The sequence below is a fragment of the Ctenopharyngodon idella genome, chromosome 16, assembly GCF_019924925.1.
Source record: "Ctenopharyngodon idella isolate HZGC_01 chromosome 16, HZGC01, whole genome shotgun sequence".
Lineage (NCBI taxonomy): Eukaryota > Metazoa > Chordata > Actinopteri > Cypriniformes > Xenocyprididae > Ctenopharyngodon > Ctenopharyngodon idella.
In genome coordinates, this window is record NC_067235.1 from 22846315 (window position 1) to 22867410 (window position 21096).

At 38.0% G+C, this 21096-nt stretch overlaps 1 protein-coding gene across 5 annotated transcripts in view; it reads right to left on the reverse strand.

Annotated features, from left to right (window-relative positions):
• The window catches only part of sema6e (sema domain, transmembrane domain (TM), and cytoplasmic domain, (semaphorin) 6E), a 154843-nt gene that overhangs the window by 18502 nt on the left and 115245 nt on the right, over window positions 1-21096 (reverse strand). For all 5 annotated transcript variants that reach the window (XM_051866641.1, XM_051866642.1, XM_051866638.1 and 2 more), the window contains 7 exons: window positions 20876-21007; window positions 18915-19070; window positions 18522-18695; window positions 15703-15840; window positions 12615-12692; window positions 6520-6578; window positions 4677-4727 (listed from right to left, as the gene is read on the reverse strand). In XM_051866641.1, the coding sequence (XP_051722601.1) occupies window positions 4677-4727; window positions 6520-6578; window positions 12615-12692; window positions 15703-15840; window positions 18522-18695; window positions 18915-19070; window positions 20876-21007 (788 nt within the window). The remainder of the gene's footprint in view (window positions 1-4676; window positions 4728-6519; window positions 6579-12614; window positions 12693-15702; window positions 15841-18521; window positions 18696-18914; window positions 19071-20875; window positions 21008-21096) is intronic.

Consider the following 21096-nt stretch of genomic DNA (forward strand, 5'->3'; position numbering starts at 1 on the left):
CAGGCTGCTGTGAGGAGCTCCATCACCGGACTAATGCTTAATGTAGCGGCACACAGTACTCATCATCAGCAGCAGCAGCCGGTTGACCAGGGCCAAGCGCGGAGCCCATCCTCTGCCTGCCCACCTCTAAATAAAGCCTGTCATCTTGCCATCTGTGCCACACAGTGGCCGCTCATCAGGGGAGCTCGGGGCTGGCACATGGGATGCTTTTATTATCATTCCGTTTCCATTCTATTTAAAGGGTGCCGGAAGAAAAGAGCTGTCGGAAAACAGTGGTGCATTATGGGAATTTTTGTCCACCTTTCACAATGGGATGGCTTTATCACACAGTGGGAAGACGGCGAGAGTTCTGAGGATGTAATAACTCCTCTTGAATGCAGGTAGAGCTCTAATTACCATGCCAAGGTGCCGTGGGAGGCTTTGTCTCAGCGTGAGGTGAGAAGCTGCACTGCCATGTCATTTCCAGTGGCTGGAAGAGGAGCTCTGGTGGCTGAATGAAGCAGTGGGAATGCTCATTGAATGTGTGCACCCACTGTGTGCTCTTTCACACCACACAGATAGAGAGGAGCACAGGGACACGCCATCCAGCGTCCCACACATCCATGACAGTACAGCCCAATGCCATGATGCCATCCTCCATCTCTCTTTCTTTTTTCCATGATCTCTCTCAACCCTTGCTTTCTACCTTCCTTATTTCCTCTTTGATCTCTTACATCCTTCATTCATCCCTTCTTTAAACTTTCTCTGTCCTTTCTTCCTTCTCTTCATGTCTTCCTTCCATTCTTTTTCTTAATTTCCGATACTTTCCTTCTCGTAATTTCCTTCCTTCCTGTCCTTCATTTGTTCTCGTAATCTCTCCTTCCTTCCTCTCCTTCATGTTCTCGCAATCTCTCCTTCCTTCCTTCCTTCCTTCCTTCGTACTCGTAATCCTTCCTTCCTTCGTTTTCATAATCCTTTCTTCCTTCCTTCCTCTCCTTCATTTGTTCTCGTAATCCTTCCTTCCTTCCTTCCGTCCTTCCTTCCTTCCTTCCTTCATTTGTTCTCATAATCTCTCCTTCCTTCCTCTCCTTCATTTGTTCTCGTAATCCTTCCTTCCCTTTCATTTGTTCTCGTAATCCTTCCTTCCTTCCTTCATTTGTTCTCATAATCCTTCCTTCCTTCCTTCATTTGTTCTCGTAATCCTTCCTTCCTTCTCGTAATCCTTCCTTCCTTCCTTCCTTCCTTCCTTCCTTCATTTGTTCTTGTAATCCTTATTTCCTTCCTTCCTCTCCTTCATTTGTTCTCATAATCATTTCTTCCTTCCTTCCTCTCCTTCATTTGTTCTCGTAATCCTTCCTTCCTCTCCTTCATTTGTTCTCGTAATCCTTCCTTCCTCTCCTTCATTTGTTCTCGTAATCCTTCTTTCCTTCCTCTCCTTCATTTGTTCTCGTAATCCTTCCTTCCTCTCCTTCATTTGTTCTTGTAATCCTTCCTTCCTTCCTTCCTTCCTCTCCTTCATTTGTTCTTGTAATCCTTCCTTCCTTCCTTCCTCTCCTTCATTTGTTCTTGTAATCCTTCCTTCCTTCCTTCCTTCCTTCCTTTCCTTCATTTGTTCTCGTAATCCTTCCTTCCTCTCCTTCATTTGTTCTTGTAATCCTTCCTTCCTTCCTTCCTTCCTTCATTTGTTCTCGTAATCCTTCCTTCCTTCCTTCCTTCCTTCATTTGTTCTTGTAATCCTTCTTTCCTTCCTTCCTCTCCTTCATTTGTTTTCGTAATCCTTCCTTCCTTCCTTCCTTCCTTCCTTCCTTCCTTCCTTCCTCTCCTTCATTTGTTCTCATAATTCTTCCTTCCTTCCTCTCCTTCATTTGTTCTCGTAATTCTTCCTTCCTTCCTCTCCTTCATTTGTTCTCGTAATCCTTCCTTCCTTCCTTCCTTTGTTCTCGTAATCCTTCCTTCCTTCCTTCGTTCTCGTAATCTTTCCTTCCTTCCTTCCTTCATTTGTTCTTGTAATCCTTCTTTCCTTCCTTCCTCTCCTTCATTTGTTCTCGTAATTCTTCCTTCCTTCCTCTCCTTCATTTGTTCTCGTAATTCTTCCTTTCTTCCTCTCCTTCATTTGTTCTCGTAATTCTTCCTTCCTTCCTATTGTATCAAGTACAAAATACTGCTTGTCCCCTTTATCCCGACTCGATCACTTCAGTCTTCTGAATCTGGCCTTCTCTTTGTCCCTAGGTATCACGTCTCTTCTATGGAGGGTAGATCATTTAGAGCTTTCGCACCTAAACTCTAGAATTCTCTCTCCCAGCCACTGTTGCTTTAATAATGTTTCTGAATTCAAATCGCAACTCTAAGCCCATTTATTTTCTTAAGTAGTGTTCTGTATTTTTATGCATGAATCTATGTTGCTGTGTGCTACCTCTTTGTAATGCCACTTTTATTGTCTTTGTATTATCTGTGCTTTAATCTACTGTTTTGTAATATTCTTCTCTTCTGTGTGTTCTATTTTCTGTTATTATTGTCTTCCCTATTGCAGTTATCTTTTTCTTAATGTAGAATGTCCTTGAGCTATGGAAAGGCACTATATAAATAAAAATTATTATTATTAAAGGCACAATAAGTAAGATTAAAATATCCAAAAACCACTAGAACAATGTTATATATTTTGTTGACTTGTGTACTTACATTATCCCAAATGTTTCCAAGATTGTTTAAATCCAGAGAAATAAGCAATTTTAACTGTCGCCTATCAATGACCCGCGTTACCCTCGATTTCTGGTTTTATTTTGTAGAAACCATGGAAACATCAAAGACGTTTTAATATATTATGTGTTTTATTAGACAGGTGAGCAACTGTTTGGATACATTCATCAAAAGAAAACTAATTATTGTTATATAGCTAAACACAGTAAGTCTTATTGTTTAAATCTTGTTTTCTTGATTGAGTACCATGTTTTACCATGCCTAATATCGATCTAGCTTACTGCAGCGTCCAACAAGTGTCTCATAGTAGCGAATGTACAGAGTAGAATTATAACACTTTCAAAACAGAATTGTATCTAATATGATAAAACAGCTCCACGTTACCCCACATACGCATGACCGGAAGAAGCGGAAGCGGTCCACTGCTCTCGAGCCGTGTGTCGTGCTGGTCTCTCATTAGCAATCGCTCCAGCGGCCTTGTTACGCTTCAACGTCTTTTAGCCACACCCTGATTCATATTACATTAATGTTAATAAATCTTTAATACATAAGCTCATCCAATAATATGATTTCTGCCAAATCCGGTCGGATTCTTTTCCACTGGCTGTAGACAACACCTCCCATGATTCCACAAAATCAAGGCGTCATCAAGCTACGCCTTTGTTTTGAATAAGTGACCTCTAGCGGTGAAATTTACATATTGTGCCTTTAAAATTATTAATAACAAACAAAAAAAATTTTTTAGGTTGTCACCAGGGAGTTATTTACCTCTCTCTAATTGGCTGATGGACAGATTGAAGGCCATCTTAGAAATATATTAGCACTATAATCAGCTCAAAAAACAGTGGCACTGATTCATAAGCTGGAGATTAGAAAAGAACAAAGCAGGTGACTTGGAAATGTTAATATTTACTAAAACTCATCTATATTAATAACCTCATGTGACTAATCCAGATGGTAATACAAGGATTTTGAGAAATATACTGGATATTTCTCCATGATCCACAAAGGATGGGGAGCTGTGATGTGTGTGTGAGAGAGAGGCAGAGTGTATTGTGTGTGGTACAATAGCTGTATGCTCTGACCCTGATCACACTGCATCCACTGGCACGCTTTAGAAGCAAAATCAGACACCACCACCCAGGGATGTTAACACACACTTTCACACACACGGGCCAGCTGTCAGCTAGTATTAGCTCATGACTGTCTGAAATATAATACTGCACATTTCTATTTCTCTCTTCAACACACACACACACACACACACACACACACACACACACACACACACACACACACACACACACACGCTTCCCCTCTCTCCTTCCAAAACACACACATATGCTCTCTCTCTCTCAATATCTCTCATACACATGCACCGTCTATCACAACATACACACATTTCTCTCTCTCTCACACACACACACACACACACACACACACACACATACCGTCACACATCCACTCAGTGAGAAAATTAATTTGTCAGATCGTGATTTTCAGTTGTTCCTCCAAAGCTCTTGCTCAGAGCTCTCTGATACGTCCCACAGCCCTGCAGGACATTTCTGTCTGCCGTCCAGATCTGCAGCCTGCAGCCTCACTGCGGGTCATTTGTGTAACGGACTCTATTGATCTGGGAAACTAACGCCTCTCTGAGAGTTGTTGTAAGAGCTGCTCAGAGGTCAGAATGGGACAGATTGAAGATTTATGCATGTGTGCGTGAAAGGCAAACTGTCGGTATAAAAAAGACATGATGTAATATTCACACCAAGACACTAGTGACACAGTGTAGAAAAAATAATAGCAATCTGTGCCTATTGTTGAATGCAAGGCCCAACTTAAGCTGGCCATATAATTTCTGCTGGCCATATAATTTCTGATTTAAAATGGTCAATGGATATGAACATGACTGTGAATATGGCTGGACAAAGGGTAATCATTTACTAAAGCAATTTTAATGTCTGAATTTAAAGCTTGTGAGATTGAATTAGTGCACTGACCGTACGCAGAGTCCACCGCAGGGTTCTGCTTGCGAGTTGTGGCCAACACATCTACAGAAAGAATAAAAGAAGAATAAGATCAAGTAGGCCTACGTTCAGCCTAATGAACTATAATACTTGGCAGAAGATTATTGTGATTTTTACCATTAATAAATCAAATTATTTATCGAATATCAATATTATTTATTTACTGAACAGTGTTGACTTTTAGTAACATTTTGCATCTGCCTCCATTTTGATGCATAAATGCAATAAGTCATTCAAGGCCGGACACTACAGTACTCTTATTACGGTTAAGGTTTTTGCAATTACAGCACAAGAATGCATGATACATGAATCTAATATATACAGAACTGCAGATCAAACTTAGCCATAGGCTAAATCTTGTATTTTGCATAAAATGGTAACATTTAAGTTTGTACATCATCCCTTAAAATAAAAAATAAAAAATAAATAAATAAATAAAATCTCACAAAGAAATCTGTCAACCTCAAAGTGGAAAAAGAAAATGAAGTGTAATTTAGGATCAAGATTTTTTTTTTTTTTTTTTTTGCGCATTGTGACATCAATTTCATGACAATGAGGCACATTTCATCCCCAAGCTCTCATTATTCTAATGCGAAAAACAAAGACAACAACAACAACAACAACTGTAAGATGTAAGGTGTTTTTTAATGTTTTTGAAAGAAGTCTCTTGTGCTCACCATTTATTTGGTGCTGAAGAAACATTTGTTATTATTTTCACAGTTGAAAAAGTTTTCTGCTGCTTAACATTTTTGTAGAAAAATCATATAGGGTTCTTTGATGAACAGTTTTAGAAAACGATTAAAAGAACAATTTATTTGAAATATAAATCTTTTGTAACATTATGGTAGTGTAAATTATATCATATTATTATTACTTAAAATCAGCATCAATTAAATTATACTGTACTTTAGCATTTAAATAATATATCATTTTTGAGAATGGGGAGAGGTGCTTATTCAATGGAAGCAAGCTAGTAAGAGCTGTGTGTGTAAACCTCACTCCACTGGCCTCAAGAGTCGCGCTAGCGACAGACGTTAGAGACTGCAGTCTTTAGTGTCCTTGTTAGCACGCCCACCTCCCATGACAGAGACAATGGTTCGAATTCTGCTGGGAGCGGGTCGAGTAGAACTGGCTATGTTTGGTGCCATGACCCGGATGGGAGTGAGGTTTAGGGGGCGTGAGTGTAACGGAAGCAAGCTAGTATGAGCTGTGCATGTAAACCTCACTCCCATGGCCTCAAGAGGCAAGCTAGCGACTGGCGCTAGAGACTGCGGTCTTTAGCATCCTTATTAGCCCGCCTGCCTCTGATGCCGGAGACACCGATTTGAATCCCGCTTGGAGTGGGTCGAGTAGGACCGGTTACATTTGGTGCCGTGACCCGGATAGGAGTGAGGTTTAGGAGGCTTGAGTGTAATGGAAGCAAGCAAGTATGAGCTGTGCATGTAAACCTCACTTCCCTGGCCTCAGCATTATTAGCACTATTAGCATTATTAGCGGAGATGCCGGTTCGAATCCCGCTCGGAGTGGTTCGAGTAGGATCGGTTACACTTAGTTGTCAGAAAAATAATTTCACAATATACAAAAATCTTGCACAGTTCAAAGAGGTTTCAAGGTGTCATTTCTTACGGTCTCTTTCCTTGTTGGAGAGAAACATGACCTAGACATGTTTTTGACATGTTCCATGAGATTCTCTCAAAACTGTTCTAGAGTTCTGGAACAATAGTGGAGTTGTAGCAGAAATGTGTAGGGATGTAATAATAGTGTGAATGAGTTATGATCTCTGGGAGCAAGTCAGCTCGGACTGTCTGGAACTCACCATGACAGCTGTCTGGGTACTGAGGATATCCACTCTCCACATACTGTTCAAATCCAGACCTGTGACAGAGACAGAGAGGAAGAACGACAGAACAGAGAGAGAGAAGAAGAGAGTGAGCAGGAGAAGGAGTGAGAAAGAGGACAAGGGAGTGACAATCATTCTTTTGTGAGCCTCTCGCTGAATGATCCTTCTAATTAGTTGTGCTGTCAGCAGTCTGTTGTTGCCTCTCCGAGCAACTGTAAAGGGAAATAACATGCTACAATATGATTGAGGATTGAGTGTCTGCCATACAAGTACACTGCCTCTATACCATGACTGACAGCCATGTCTTCATGGCCATGAGATGGGAAACAATTGCAAATGTATTAGAATGTACACATATATTTACACAAGAATTCTAAATTAAGCACCAAATGAGAGTAAATTTGGCAATTTCATAGGAACTGCAATATATATTACTCCATTTAAATCGCACTGTAAGTAAAGTGACATGCACAATTCAAATCAAACCATCTAATAAAAATGTCATGACTTCCAACAAATTATCCAAGTACATTTTACCTCTACGGAGCACCATTTACTAATAATATTACTGACATTAAGCCATATAAATGAAATTATAGAGGAACGTCATCACAATATGTCTGTTTTTGAGACAGACAATTTGATTGAGAAATGGAGACTCATCTTCAAAAGGACGCAGATGTAACAAGTGCAACTGTTTTCCATGAAATAAATCTCTAATGAATATTAGTGCAATAATCCTATTGTTATAATTTCAAAATATATATTTTAATTAAAAAAAGGCTTCAAGGCTGGTAAAAAAAAAAGAAAAAAAAAAAAAAGTTAAATTTAGAACATCACATGACGTAGTTTCACACGTCATTTCAAATCATTACGCAAATATCAAGCTCCACTGTTATTTACAAGTGATTAAACAAACTCTGAATGAATTTAACATGTGCACATATGTAATTAATGTGTTCACATGTCAAATTAGTGGAACAAGCTACGGGGAATTTTATTCATTCAAGCACACGAATGGCAATAAGTAAGAGTGCCTTCAGCTATGACCATTTCAGATATAAGAACCTTTGTGTGAAGGAAATGAGTGTTTGGGTAAAACAGCATATTAAGTCAAATTTGAATAGAATATGTTTACTGAGAGGGACGTTGCTGACTCATGCAGCCTAACAGCGTAACCACGGTGACACGTTGCTCTGAGCGACTGCAATGTTCCACTGCTCCTGGCATCACAGAACCGAGCGTGTCATTGCTGCTCATTGCCGAACACCTGAGTGACATCTCGCACACAGACGCATAACATGTTCTGTCAGTTTTTGCTTCCTCTCAGTGTTACCATGGAGATGTAATCAGATTGGTGGGGCCGTGGTCTAATGAAGTACGTATCTGTAAGTCCAAATCAGGATTCTCGGTTACACTTCATTTTAAGGTGTCCTTGTTACAGTGTAATTATACATTTAAGTACTCTGTAATATTATTTAACTACATGTACTTACTACATAATTAGGGTTATGAGTTACTTGCTTGCAATTATGCATAATTTAATGTTATTACTATAGTAAGTACATGTAAGATGTGTAACGGACACTGTAAAATAAAGTGTTACCAGATTCTCAAAAATCACTGCATGTCACTTAGCACTTTTGTGTGTGGTATTTTAGTGGAAGAATGTGCATCTTATTTATTATGCACCTTGCAATCAAGTTCAGGTGCAAAATGCACGAACCTAATTATTAGTGCATAATTATAACAATTAATTTCAGGGCAAAGATGCTTTGATTTTAATGTAAATTAGGTTTATTGCCCCATATTCACACAACTCGGTTCATAAAAAGTGCTATTTGCCTGATGCAATTAATTTGGCTCAACTGTGGAAACAAGACCGGCACAAGGGAGTATATGAGGTCAGCAGGAAAATTCTAGAAAAAAAACCCTATTAAAAGCTGTAAAGTGATAAAATAAATGCCAATTATTACATTTTTAAATCGCATACATTTGACTGCTGAATTTAATCATCATATTTGGAGGTTATTGGCATCAAAAATAACTTCATTCACTCTTAAATATTTTGTCTCACTTGATTTAATTTGAGTATATTTGATCTATATTGAGTGGAAACTATCTAACCTTGGAGCACAGGATACAATGATGACTTTTTAAAGGGGTCATGACATGAGAAATCAAATTTGTCTTGATCTTTTGACATATAAGAGGTCTCTGTACCATTTAAACATCCTGCAAGTTGCATAGCTTAAAATGTCCTCCTCATTATAAACAAACCATTTATTTAATCAAGCTCCAAAAATGGCTTGTTTCGATATTGAGGGATCTGTGACGTCACATGGGCAACTACATTTGCATATACCTGCCTCCAGAGCAAGACATCAATGAAAAATTATACATCATTACACCATAGGCCCCGCCCACTGGCATTCAGTCGCTTAACTGCTGACATTTGCCTACACTGGATGTGAGCATTGCGACACATCAAAAGCAAATAGAACCCATTATAATCACTAACGCTGTCTACACTGGATACAGTTTATAGATGTGCATTCAGTTTCTGACATACTTCATGCACTTGTGTCTGTCGACAACAGGACAAATGGAAGAGTGAAAGAATGTTCGCTTTAAAAGAACGTTCGTTTGCATCTCTGTACAGATTCAGAAGGATCCCAGTGTCAGAAACAAGTAGATGATTTATTTTAATGGCGTCCCGGATCGTGACGGAGGATTATATGATTGTTCAGAGCATTTTTGTTTTGTGCAATTGTCTGTAAATGAAGGTTTATATGGATAATGTTTTCAAAACACTTACTCATGTGCAATAGCGAGTGGGCGTTGATACTGTTTCTATGCAATGACGTTAACAAATCATAACAGTGGCGGTTTACAAGTCTTACTTTAAAAATGGATAATTTCCGATAGAGGGTCCGAATGGAAATAATAATTTCCTCTGCATCTACAGTAAAACCAAAAATTATTCAGACATTTTTGAAATATTTTTACTAGTGGGTGCAGGACACTATAATTAATTTATGTAAGTGAGGATAGCAAAATAAAGTAAACTGTGAAATATTATACCCAAAAATTCTTCATACAGTGGACTACCAGTAAAATTTGGAAACAAAAATTATTCACTTTGACCTGACCATGACCATTTGATTAAGTGTTATCTGACATAATTAAGATTATTTTTTTCTGACACAGTTTAACTCTGAGATACACTATTATTATTTAACATTATAAGTGAACCCCAAAGAACATATTAAAAAAATCCATGTTATGACCCTTTAAAAAAAAAAAAAAAAAAAAAGCTTCAGAGAAAACACACTAGCATACAAACAACTTATCATCTAATGCCGGCACCCCATTTCAGCTCTGCCGAGGCACCTGCCGTTCTCCTGCCTCGCCCTGCCCTGCATATTCAATCTATCTGTGAATCAGCCCTCTCCACCTGACATGATTTAAAGTCCTTATTTCCATTAACCTGAGAGGGGAGAGTGTGACAGAACGAGAGGGAAGGAGAGGGAAAGAGAGAGAGTGGGGATGACTTCATCTCATATTGAAGGATAAATGGAAGGACAAGAAAAAAAAATCTCCTGCATAAAGTGGTAAATTGGGATCTTGCAGGTGCGTAATATCTGAACATCAATATGCCTTTGAGATGCATGCTTTTCATTATACCTGAATTGGCCAACACACTTGCACACACACATTAGCACAAACACGCTCTCTCATCATATGGAGATTAAATTGCCCCTGGGAAAGAGCGAATAGGGAAAAGGAGAACACAAAGAGAAAATATCCCACAAGATAATAAAGTCATATTTTTCTTCATATTCTCCTACCCGCAGTACACCGCAAAAAAAAAAAAAAAAAAAGCTGCAAAGCTATTTTAAAAATGAGAAAGCCGAAGTATTAACATCGTACATCTATTGCCCTCTTTTCTTACATTTCACCCTCTCAGTCTAGCAGAATTTCATTAGATTTCATTGATTAGAATTTAAACGCATAGTTCGCTCTGGAGCTACAGTTTCTCATGATTTCTTTCTTGTTCTACTTCTCACATTGTCAGACTTAAAGTCAACATAAAGTTTTTTGCAGCTTATTCAGGACAAAAGCCTATTGGAAAGGGGTCATGTGGCTAAAATTTAAAGTGACCAATGACAGTTTTTTATGTTATCTATTTTAATGTGATGTGTGAACACTTCCTGAAAATTACTCCAGCCAATCAGTTTGGACCTGCTGATTTCAGTCACATATTGCACTTTTATGTGCAACAAGTCTGAGTGCCAAAAGTGCAGAATTTATGGACTTTACGTTACAACAACAAACGTTTGAATGGTAGTGGTAGTGTATTTTATACACTTGTATTTTATGTAATTCAATTCTACTATTTGATTTGTAATTGATCTGATTTATTGTATTTTTTAAGATATTACTGACACACTTTAAAATGCTGTTTTTCAATCTACATCAGGTTTACATTTTCAGTGTTGCTGCTTTTGGTTTCTATAAAAAAAAACAAAATTCTAGATTCTAGCCAAGATTCTAGAGCTCTTTATAATTCTAATGCGCTCTATGATTACAGAAGACTTTATGGCATCTGACAGCAGAAGATGTATGACTCTGACATGAGTTTGGCTATGGAAGCATATAATTGAATGCTGGAGTAAACCAAAGCTCTTATGGGACACTGATAAGTACTCTCACAAGTTCGTCCATTTTGTTGGCAGCGGTCTGAAAATCTGCTGCGTACGTAATAATGTTCATGAGTTCAAGATGAAATGATTCCCCATCTCTGTCAATACTCACATTAGGACACATTAAGGAACATTAAGGAACATTAAGAACCAATAATCAATTTCATAGCCAGAAAATATTTAAACACTGTCACCAGGTTACAGAGAAACTGTATGTTAAATTAAAACATATTCAGCTAAATAAAATAACTTTATTTAGTTTGTGTATGTGTGTGTGTATAGAGTAGTATGTTAAGAATAAGATGTTGGTCTCTCAGTAACATTTTCACTTCGGGGTTCTAACTTCTTTTAATAAAAATTGCAGCTGTATTGTATGTGACTCAGGAGCGAGGAAACATTAGAGCATGCTGGGAAGAATATTGCCGCTGTTGTTTTCCACAATGATGACAACCGCAGCGACCACTCAGCAAAACATTAATAATAACAAATTCAATCCCTCGATCTGCACTCATTATAACACACACACACACACACACACACACACACAAAAATGAAATGAACTTCTGCTTGACAATTGGAGAGGCAGTATTACTGTATATACATCCCTGACACAAGCTGATATTTCATAAAATGGTGGGTATGTCAATATGCCCTTTTAGCCAGAGATCTTTGCAACTGCTAAATAACACAAATGAATCCGATGTGTCTTGGTCCTATTGCTTCTCTGTCTGTCCAGTAAATGGGTCCCATTGACTTCCATAGTATGGAAGAAAAAAATACTATGGAAGTCAATGGGGCCCATCAACTGTTTGCTTACCGACATTCTTCAAAATATCTTCTTTTGTGTTCAACAACTTGAGGGTAAGTAAATGATAACAGAATTTTTATTTTTTGGTGAACTTTCCCTTTAATTTATATAGCTTGAAATGTTAAAAATGTATTATGTAGAAATTAACATTAACTGAGATTAATGAATGCTGTAAAAGTATTGTTAGTACTGTTAGTTTGACACCTAAATGCATCAAATAATGTTAACAAATTTACTTTTAAATGTTATCTATGAAGTCATCCTGGTCATTGTATATATTGTCTAGTAAAATTCTGTAACTGCACTTGGTTATAAATTTTGAAGACATTTTACGGCCATCTGATTTTTACCAGATGTTTTAAAGATGTTTAGAGTAACGTAAGCCCTAAGAGACCTTTAACAATGATGTGCACTATAGAAACACAGAACTGTCGACTGCACAGAAAGCTTGTGTGTAGAATGTAGTAGCTGTGTATGCTCTTTTATTCTAATGAACCGTAAAAGTGTTTACTGTGGCAGGACTAATAGAAGAGTCGCGTGATGTAGCTTTAACTCACTTGAATCCCGGCGCCACTGTGGCACAGTTCCCCGCACTCAGCCAGATGCAGTAGGGGTCTCGCGAGGACAGACAGCTCCTAAAACACACACACATACAGAGTTAACTCGTACCACATGTCCTGGAAAGGTTGTGTGTGTTTTCCTCGCTCACTGTCTCCATACTCCCCCCAATTTCCCTTTCCCCTCTCTCTCCAAGTGTATGTGACAAGCTGGAAGGGACATCCAGACACGGCATCTCCATAACAAAGCATTAATGCCTCTCGCTGGTCAGACAGTCAGTCAGACTGAAGAGAGAGAGAGAGAGAAAGAGACTGACTGCTGTAGAGTCAAGTGTGTGTGTGTGTGTGTTTGTGTATTAGTGTTGCATGATTGACAGGTGTGTTGTGTTTGCCAGAGGCCAACTGAGATTCAGATACACGGCGAAGCTGCCGAGTTGCTCCAAGAAACAGTGAGAGAGACAGACGGAAAGAGAGACGGAAAGAGAACGAAAGACAGGGAAGAATGGACAAAAAACATGTGTGAGGTGACTAGATGTGAATCAGAGTGAAAAGGAGAGGTCACTTCCACTTTTTGCTATTTTTTCCCTCTTCACAGGTTGTTAATTTCTCCATGCTATGCCTGTTGGTCACTATTCTTTAACACTTTATCTATTGTTAAAGGTTAGATGTGTTAAAATGATAAAATACATTCTCTTATTCCATTTTAAATAATAATAATAAAAAAAAAAATGCAAAAATGCAAGCAAAAATGGAGTTGGTTGGTTTTAGTCTATGGGTGGTTTTAGTCTCTCTATTAGGTTTAAAGTCATCTATAATGTATGCTAATGACCTACTAAAAGTTGACAAAATTACTTATACGGCCAATTATTAACCTGAATGTGCAAAGCTTTCGATGTAAGCTACTGGCAGTTATTTTAGTTGTACAAGAACAGTTTATTATGTTGCTTGATGTTTCAAACTGCTACTTGTTATCATACTGGTTTGTAGTGCAAAGAGTTTTACTGTTTAGTGCACTTTGATCTGTCTTGTAAATTCATAGGAAATAGCTTACTTCCATATTGAAAAATAAGGTGGATAATAAACTATTTAATTGATATACATATTGATCTTCAGGTGGAACTGAGAAAAAAATATTGATGACTCATCCTGCACTTTTTTTGTCCAATCAAATATTCTCTAGAATGACAATGTCCCACCACCTAATAAAACCTGCAACCAACCAGCAAGTAGCATTAGTTAGCTAACTATTGCTTATTGGCTAAATAAATAAATAAATAAATAAATAAATAAATAAACTCACAGGCCCTTTGGTATGTCCCACCCAAACTATTATGCAAATTATGCAAATTTTGGGATCGCATAAAAAAAATAAACAATGGATGGAAACGACAATATGTGGATAAATTCTAAAAAAAAAAATTAAAAAAATTGAGCTGGATAATTTTTTTATCTGATAAGAAGACATGCGCATTAACGACAATGGAAACACATTTACTGAATAAATTTCTTGATGTGCAACAAAAAAAAACTGCAACTGGCTCAACAGAGGATGTGATTGGATAACTGGACTAACTAGCCGATCACTTTCATTGCACAGCATCTCAAATCTTGTTTTAGTTATTCTGAAATGCCTGAGCCAAAGTCTGTCATCAAAATTATTTGGTATAATGACCTCCCAGAACCACCTCACATGACTGTGTTCACAGACATCAGGCATCCGAATGCAAGATAACATGAGAGCGTTTATTGCGTTTCGTCTGTGCACTCTGAGGAGCAAGTCATTTATGATTTAGGACAAAAGAGCCACAGTGGCTTCCCTGAATGCAGCAACTTCCATTTTTATTACAGATAGTTTGCGCCAATCTCTCCTAGGAAGTGAATGTTGTTCTCTTGAACACATGGGATGGAAACGGTGCTTTATTGGCAAATGTTTATATTCCAATTGTTCATAAGCTAAATTCACAACTTTGGATGGAAACATAGCTTCTGTGGTGCTATAAAAACCAGCCTGACATGGCAACAGTGGCTCAACAATAGTGTAATTTTGGGATGGAGCTATCTGCTTGACCAACCAATGGAAGATAGTTTAGGGGAACCTGTTTGATGATAACCCGTTTACTTTTTTCCAATTCTCTTTGACCACAACAAACTTCTTTTGTTCTTTTAGATACAAAAACTGTTTGAATTTAAACAAAGACAGCTGTTTTTGCATCCAGCACTTGGCGTGTGTGAAAACAATTCAGCAAGAAAAAAAAAAAAAAAAAAACAGAGGAAAAAAAAAAAAAAAAAAAAAGAGATGTTTTCTCACAAGTCCACAGAGAATCCCGTGTGAGTGTTTCTCCTGAGGCTGAGCAGGCATGAACTAACAGATTGGTAAAACGTTAAGACACGGCTGGATCAGACATCAGGATTGTTTTTGGAAAGAAATCGGGACTGAAATTCCCTGATAGGATTTGGAGATCTTTTTAAAAGGAAACACAGTCTATCAGCTTGCTTATACTACAGCTGTGTGAAAAAAAAGGAATTGTTTGCTGTCTTGGCCTGTGGCCAATCAGATGGCTCTAATTTGCGTGCGAGTAGTCAAAGCATGTGGTGATGCTGGCTGGAGGACTGCAGCATGCAAAGGAGGAAACACGTCTACATCAACGACAACCCGTCTCTGTGTCTTCTTCCTGGACCGGGATGCAAGCTAAAACCTTTTGCCCTCTAAAATGCATCTGTGTTTAAATTTGAATGCATTTATGAATGCATGTCTTTGGAAACACACACCACTTTCACTGCACTTATGGAGAACGTTATCCATAATAGATCAAAAGAGAACTGGCACAGGACTTTTTAGAGGATTCTTTCATGACTGTCTAGATTTTTCTCTGAGGACTGAGCTGCTGCACTGCATCATCAATGGAGTTTGTAGTGTTGGCTCCATCTTCAATAAATGTTTTAAAATACTACAATAATACCCTTTATAAGCGTACTTGATTAAAACAGTACATGATACTTAAAGGTGTAGTACAACACTGCATTAAGTGCTCTCACATATTTAATGTGAATGATTGTGATTCTGGGTTCCATGTGCATTATCACTCACTTTTTGCAGTTGCCGTAGTCAGAACAGCGACTGAGTGGAACACGGATCACGCAACTTGAGAATGCCACAAACAGGGCGTGATGGTCCTTGTCCAACTCCAATCCCAGTATCCTCCGGTCCTCACCACGCACATTACATCTGAGGAGAGAAATGGTGGTTTGTGTTTATATGTCATTTTAGTTATTAAAGAGGATCCAAAAGTACCATATATGTACATAAAACATTAATACTAATAAAGGCTATGTTTGGAATTGCATACTGCCATACCATTCCTACAAGAATGCAATAGCCACATTTTCTGAATGCATGGAATACCTGGATTATCCAATACATTCCACAAAATGTGCAGTATACAACCAAAGTGTGCTCAATTGCGCTCAACATAACCATTGATTTGTAGTTTGACAAATGAACCAAAAGCAAAACATTTTTTGTGCTTGACATGTTCTCCTGGTCACAACGTGCTTTCATTTTATGGAAAAGAACAGCTCAGCAATTCTTATTTTGTGTTCAAAAGGAGAATGAAAGTGGTTTTAAAGGAGGTTATGGTAAACCTTTATCTCTAATGGAAGGAAAAAGCAATCCCCAATAAAAGAAAAAGAAAAACCCAATATAGAAAGAAATCCATTATATGTGTCACACAGATGAGTCACTCCAATTGAGTTGATTGAAGAAGGTCATGCCATAAAGGTTGACTGTAATTCATCTTCCTCTGTATCTGCAATAATCAAAATAAATCCTTTGCGTCATGTAAAGTGTTATTCCCAAAGGACAACTTTGTAAGTAAGGTGGGGTTTTCAGGGAAAAAATGAGCAATGTTGCCTGAAGATTTGGTCACATTTTGTTGTGGAACTTGTGAGTCTCAGCTGGAGTTGAGGCTTGTTGTCAGATACACAAGAGGAACACAAACATGGCAAGATCCCAGGAGTACAATTACAGCTCCACATGTACCATCCGCCCCATTTACTGCAGGAAAGATTCTCTCTTAATCAAACGCCTCTGTCGACATTGAGCTGGGGTTATGTGTGTACACGTTTATATTTGCCTGAGACCTGTCAATGAGTGTGAAGTGCATGAGAAAACAGCGGAACAGTGAAGATCTGTTTGTAAAGGACCTTCTAGGTGAAGCTGTGTTTGCTCAGACAAGTGGCATTTTATCTGTTGCTTGGTTTCTTTCACTGGGTAGCCCTAAAATCCCTTTAAGGCAAGTCAGTCCACTTGGCAGCCATCTTGGTACAGCTCTTATATACTCTGAAACGGTTTCAATGGCATAAAAGATTTTGCATCTTCAACTCAATTCACACTAAAATTCACTATTAACTCACTAAAATCACATTGTTTCTCAGGCTTGTCCAGGTCATTCTAGAATAAGCAAACTCTATCAAAATGCAGATCAGCATCAGAGCCATAACCTCGCGGGCAGTGATCTGACATATGGTGCAGCAGCACCTTGGACGACTCGAGTCCTCGAGATCTTTTCCCCGATCCTGCTCCCCTCTCTCCTCTCCCATTGTTTCCTGTCTGTCTCATACTGCCCTATCAAAATAAAGGTATAAAAGCCCAAAAATATTTCATTCTTGATAATTGATTATTTTAACTGAAAAACTTCTCTTCTAGAGTGTAACAGTGCCCTTCCAGTTTTCCCATCCATTCACAGTCCCCCCAAAGAAAATCTGAATGACATAACTGAATTGAAAACAATGGAAAAATATAAAACTATTGATTTAAAGATGTTGATCTTATATAAATATACAGTATTTTATGTTTATTGCAAAATATGCATATTTAGCAAAATATGCATAATACAATATGCATATTACAAAATATACATACAAATATTTAAGTAGTTTAAGAGACTGACTCTATTACATCTTTTCGCAGTGCTTCCTCTGGAGTGGGTTGGGCGCTAAAGTATTCTTTTGGCATAATTTGCTTGTCATGATACTCTGATTGGTGGAGATTTCTTTGCAGAATCATGGGAAATGTACTTTTTCACCAGAAAATCCACTGTTAAACACGATTATTTAAAAAAATGTGTTAAAATAATACAGGTTGATAGCTTTAACAAAAGCATACCATTGATTAACAATCTCATAGGTCTGTCTTTAACGGTTTAAAAGTAATCATCATTAAAAATCAATTTCCTCATTAGAATTGTCAAAAGTACCGACTTCGGTATCTATCGGTACTGAAATTTTAAAAATGTGACACTTTGAGCGCTGTTGAGCGGATTCGTAAACACCTCTGATTGGCCATTGTGTTGACGTGCTCATTGGATACGTCTGTGATTGGCTTCAATGATCAATGCACGGCAGTGTTTGAAAGCACACGGAAGCGCTTTGTGTTTTGAAAGCGGGAGCGTTTGAAAGCAGGTGTCTATCAGCGGACTGGTCCGTGATAGACGCCTGCTTTCAAACGCACCCCGTTTGTATCTGTGTAAGCGCTTGGTGAAGAGCTTCATTGATGATTATTTACAAAGTTTTTACAGCGTTGATCATTGAAGCCAATCACAGACATATCCGATGAGCCGTGAACACAATGGCCAATCAGAGGTGTTTACGAATCCGCTCAACAGTGCTCAAAGTGTCACATTTTTAAAATTTCAGTACCGGCTAGGTACCGAAGTCGGTACTTTTGACAACTCTATTCCCCATGGCGAAAATGAATGGGATTTTTACTTCAGGAACCCTACTGTTGTGCTATATAAATTCTATTGTCTATCAAAACACTACGTAGCTACATATTAAATAACAAATAGTATTTTTGCTTTTAGTGTGGGCAGACAAAATAACATATGGTGTCGTAACAATATAACTCACTTGTTGGGGTTATAAACATCAATGTCTTCCAAAACCTGCGTGCTGTAGGTGGAGTTTTGGTGCGTGCTGGCGAGAATCTTCAGGACTCGTCCATTCTCTGAACCCAGAAACAGAACGGTGTAGTTCTTATACGGGCCAGCTGCCGTGTCCACCGCGATCTGGGTCAGCTTGAACCTGCATGAGGAACGTAAGCTAATTAGTCAATAAAACAAATCACAAACTTGTCTTTTCATCATAACACTAAATGCTTATTTATTCTCCAGCTTTAATAACAGTTTCCTTCTCTCTGGAGAAAGAGATGCAGATGTTGAGAAAACAACTGGAGACAGAGGCAGAGTGCTAAAATAATGAGTGTCTAATTTTTATTGGATCATGTGTGTTGTGTGTGCGTACCTGCTGGTGGTTCGTGTGAAGCAGGGTCGGTTGTTGACAGACGGAACGGCCTCGTCCATAAGTGGATAAGACTTAATGAATGTAAGAGTTTCATCAGGGAAATTTGTGGAGGACTTATAACCAGCAGCAGGGCCATCACCAGCACAAGATCCTGGCCTAGAGAGACACGGAGAGAGAACGAAAACAATAAACTTCTACCTGCACAGACTTTCCCATGAAGACTCATGGAAATGATCAACAAAAACAGCTCACAGACATACAATTAACAAGAACCATTCCAACCATCTGCCACTGTTAAATAAAAGCTGTTTTAAGAGTCCATCAGGCCGAACAAGCTGCTCTCTGAGCTCCAGAGAACAGGTCTAGGCATATATCATGCAGAGCAGGATGACAAGAAAGTCTATTCTTTGGCACTTGTGTGTATGTAGTGTTTTAGGTTGGATTTGTTTTGTTAATATATCCTTTGGTGCAAAGTTCTCATGTTACTCTAGGGCTCTCTCATTTATTTGGTCAAAAATGTTGGGAAATATTACAATTGTTTTAATATCTTTTGTCTGTATTGTTTTAGTATCTTTTAAATTATTCCTGTGATTGCAAAGCTGCATTTTCAGCATCAATGCTCCAGACTTCAGTGCCACATGATACATCATTCGAATATGCTGATTTTGTTCTCAAGAAACCTTTCTTTTTATCAATGTTGAAAACAGTTGTGCTGCTTGCAATGTTTTTTTCAGGAATGTTAGAAATGAATAGAAAGTTAAAAAGGATAGTATTTATTTTAAATAAAATTTCTTTGAAACACTGTAAAAAATAAAATAAAATAAAATTATACCATGGTCTGTCTGAATACTCGATTCTGATTGGCTGGAAGGTGTGCATTAAAACTGTTTAATGCACAGGTAATTCCAAGTCAGTTTAATCACCTTTCTATATTAACACGTTGTTTTTATTGAACACACACGCACACACACACGCACACACACACACACCACTCGCACACAGAGATCGGAGATTGCTCTGAGCACACACAGAAACATTCAGGAGCACAGAAACTTATCAACCCTGGCCCGTGACTTTTATTAATAAAAAAAAAGCTTTGATACTGAATCTCTACATTATATTTCTCAGCAACAAGTGGCAACATTGTTGGTTTCGAAGTAATTAAACGCACAGCTTCATTGTTACGATGCTGCACAGACACAGGTAATTCACACATGCATCTCTCATCTCTCTCTCTCTCTCTGGTCAGTTAATTCAAATAAATGGTAATTCATTATTTAAAATAAAAGTAATCTTACCACACTACTTTATCTCTGTGTCTAATTTAAAGCGGGCAGAATGCTAGATCTAACTAGTAGTAACTGACAAAAATAACCATCATTTTTGACCTTCCGGTCAAATATTGCGCTACAAAAACATGAATAACAGCTTTAAGTTGTCAACGCTGGCAAATGACCATGGTATAAGCGGGATAATCCACAGCTAGCTGTGCATCAAACGACTTGAATGCACTCTGCGGAGGCTTCGCATTGGGTGGTTCTTTGCCCCCACGTCGTGTATTAAAATCTTTAATGCTCAGCTAGCCGTGGATTATCCCTTGCATATTACTGATGCCACAATTTTGAATGGTAATGTATTTGTATTCTTTTTAAACTCTGCTGCTTGTAATTGCTGTCTATTTTCTTTCATTTTTGAATGTTTTCATGAATAATTACTCATGAAATGTGATAAATGATAAATGAAGAACTCGAACCAGTATTTACTTAATGGAGTACTACTTGAAGACTACGTTCTGTACTATGGTATTTATAATATTTATATTAATTTTGAAATTTTAAGAAAAATGAATGCGATCAATAGCATACTTTTTGCAGAGTTGAAAGTGGTTTTGAGAAAGGTGATATTTGCCGATATTGGTGTCAAATGGATTGTTAGTATTCTGATAACCTATCATGACTCACCGGGGTTTGGGCACCATTTCATCAGGAACTGGTGTCCAGGCTGACTCGCTGTTTCGCTGCTCCTTAAACTTTCCATTAAAAACTTTCTCTATGTCATCCATGTAGAATGCACATACAGCAGAACCAGTGATGCTGAGGAGAGAAAAAATTCAGTTTGGTTCTAAAATCCAACAAACAAATCATTCACAAACAGACCAAATGGATTGGAGTTAAATAAAATT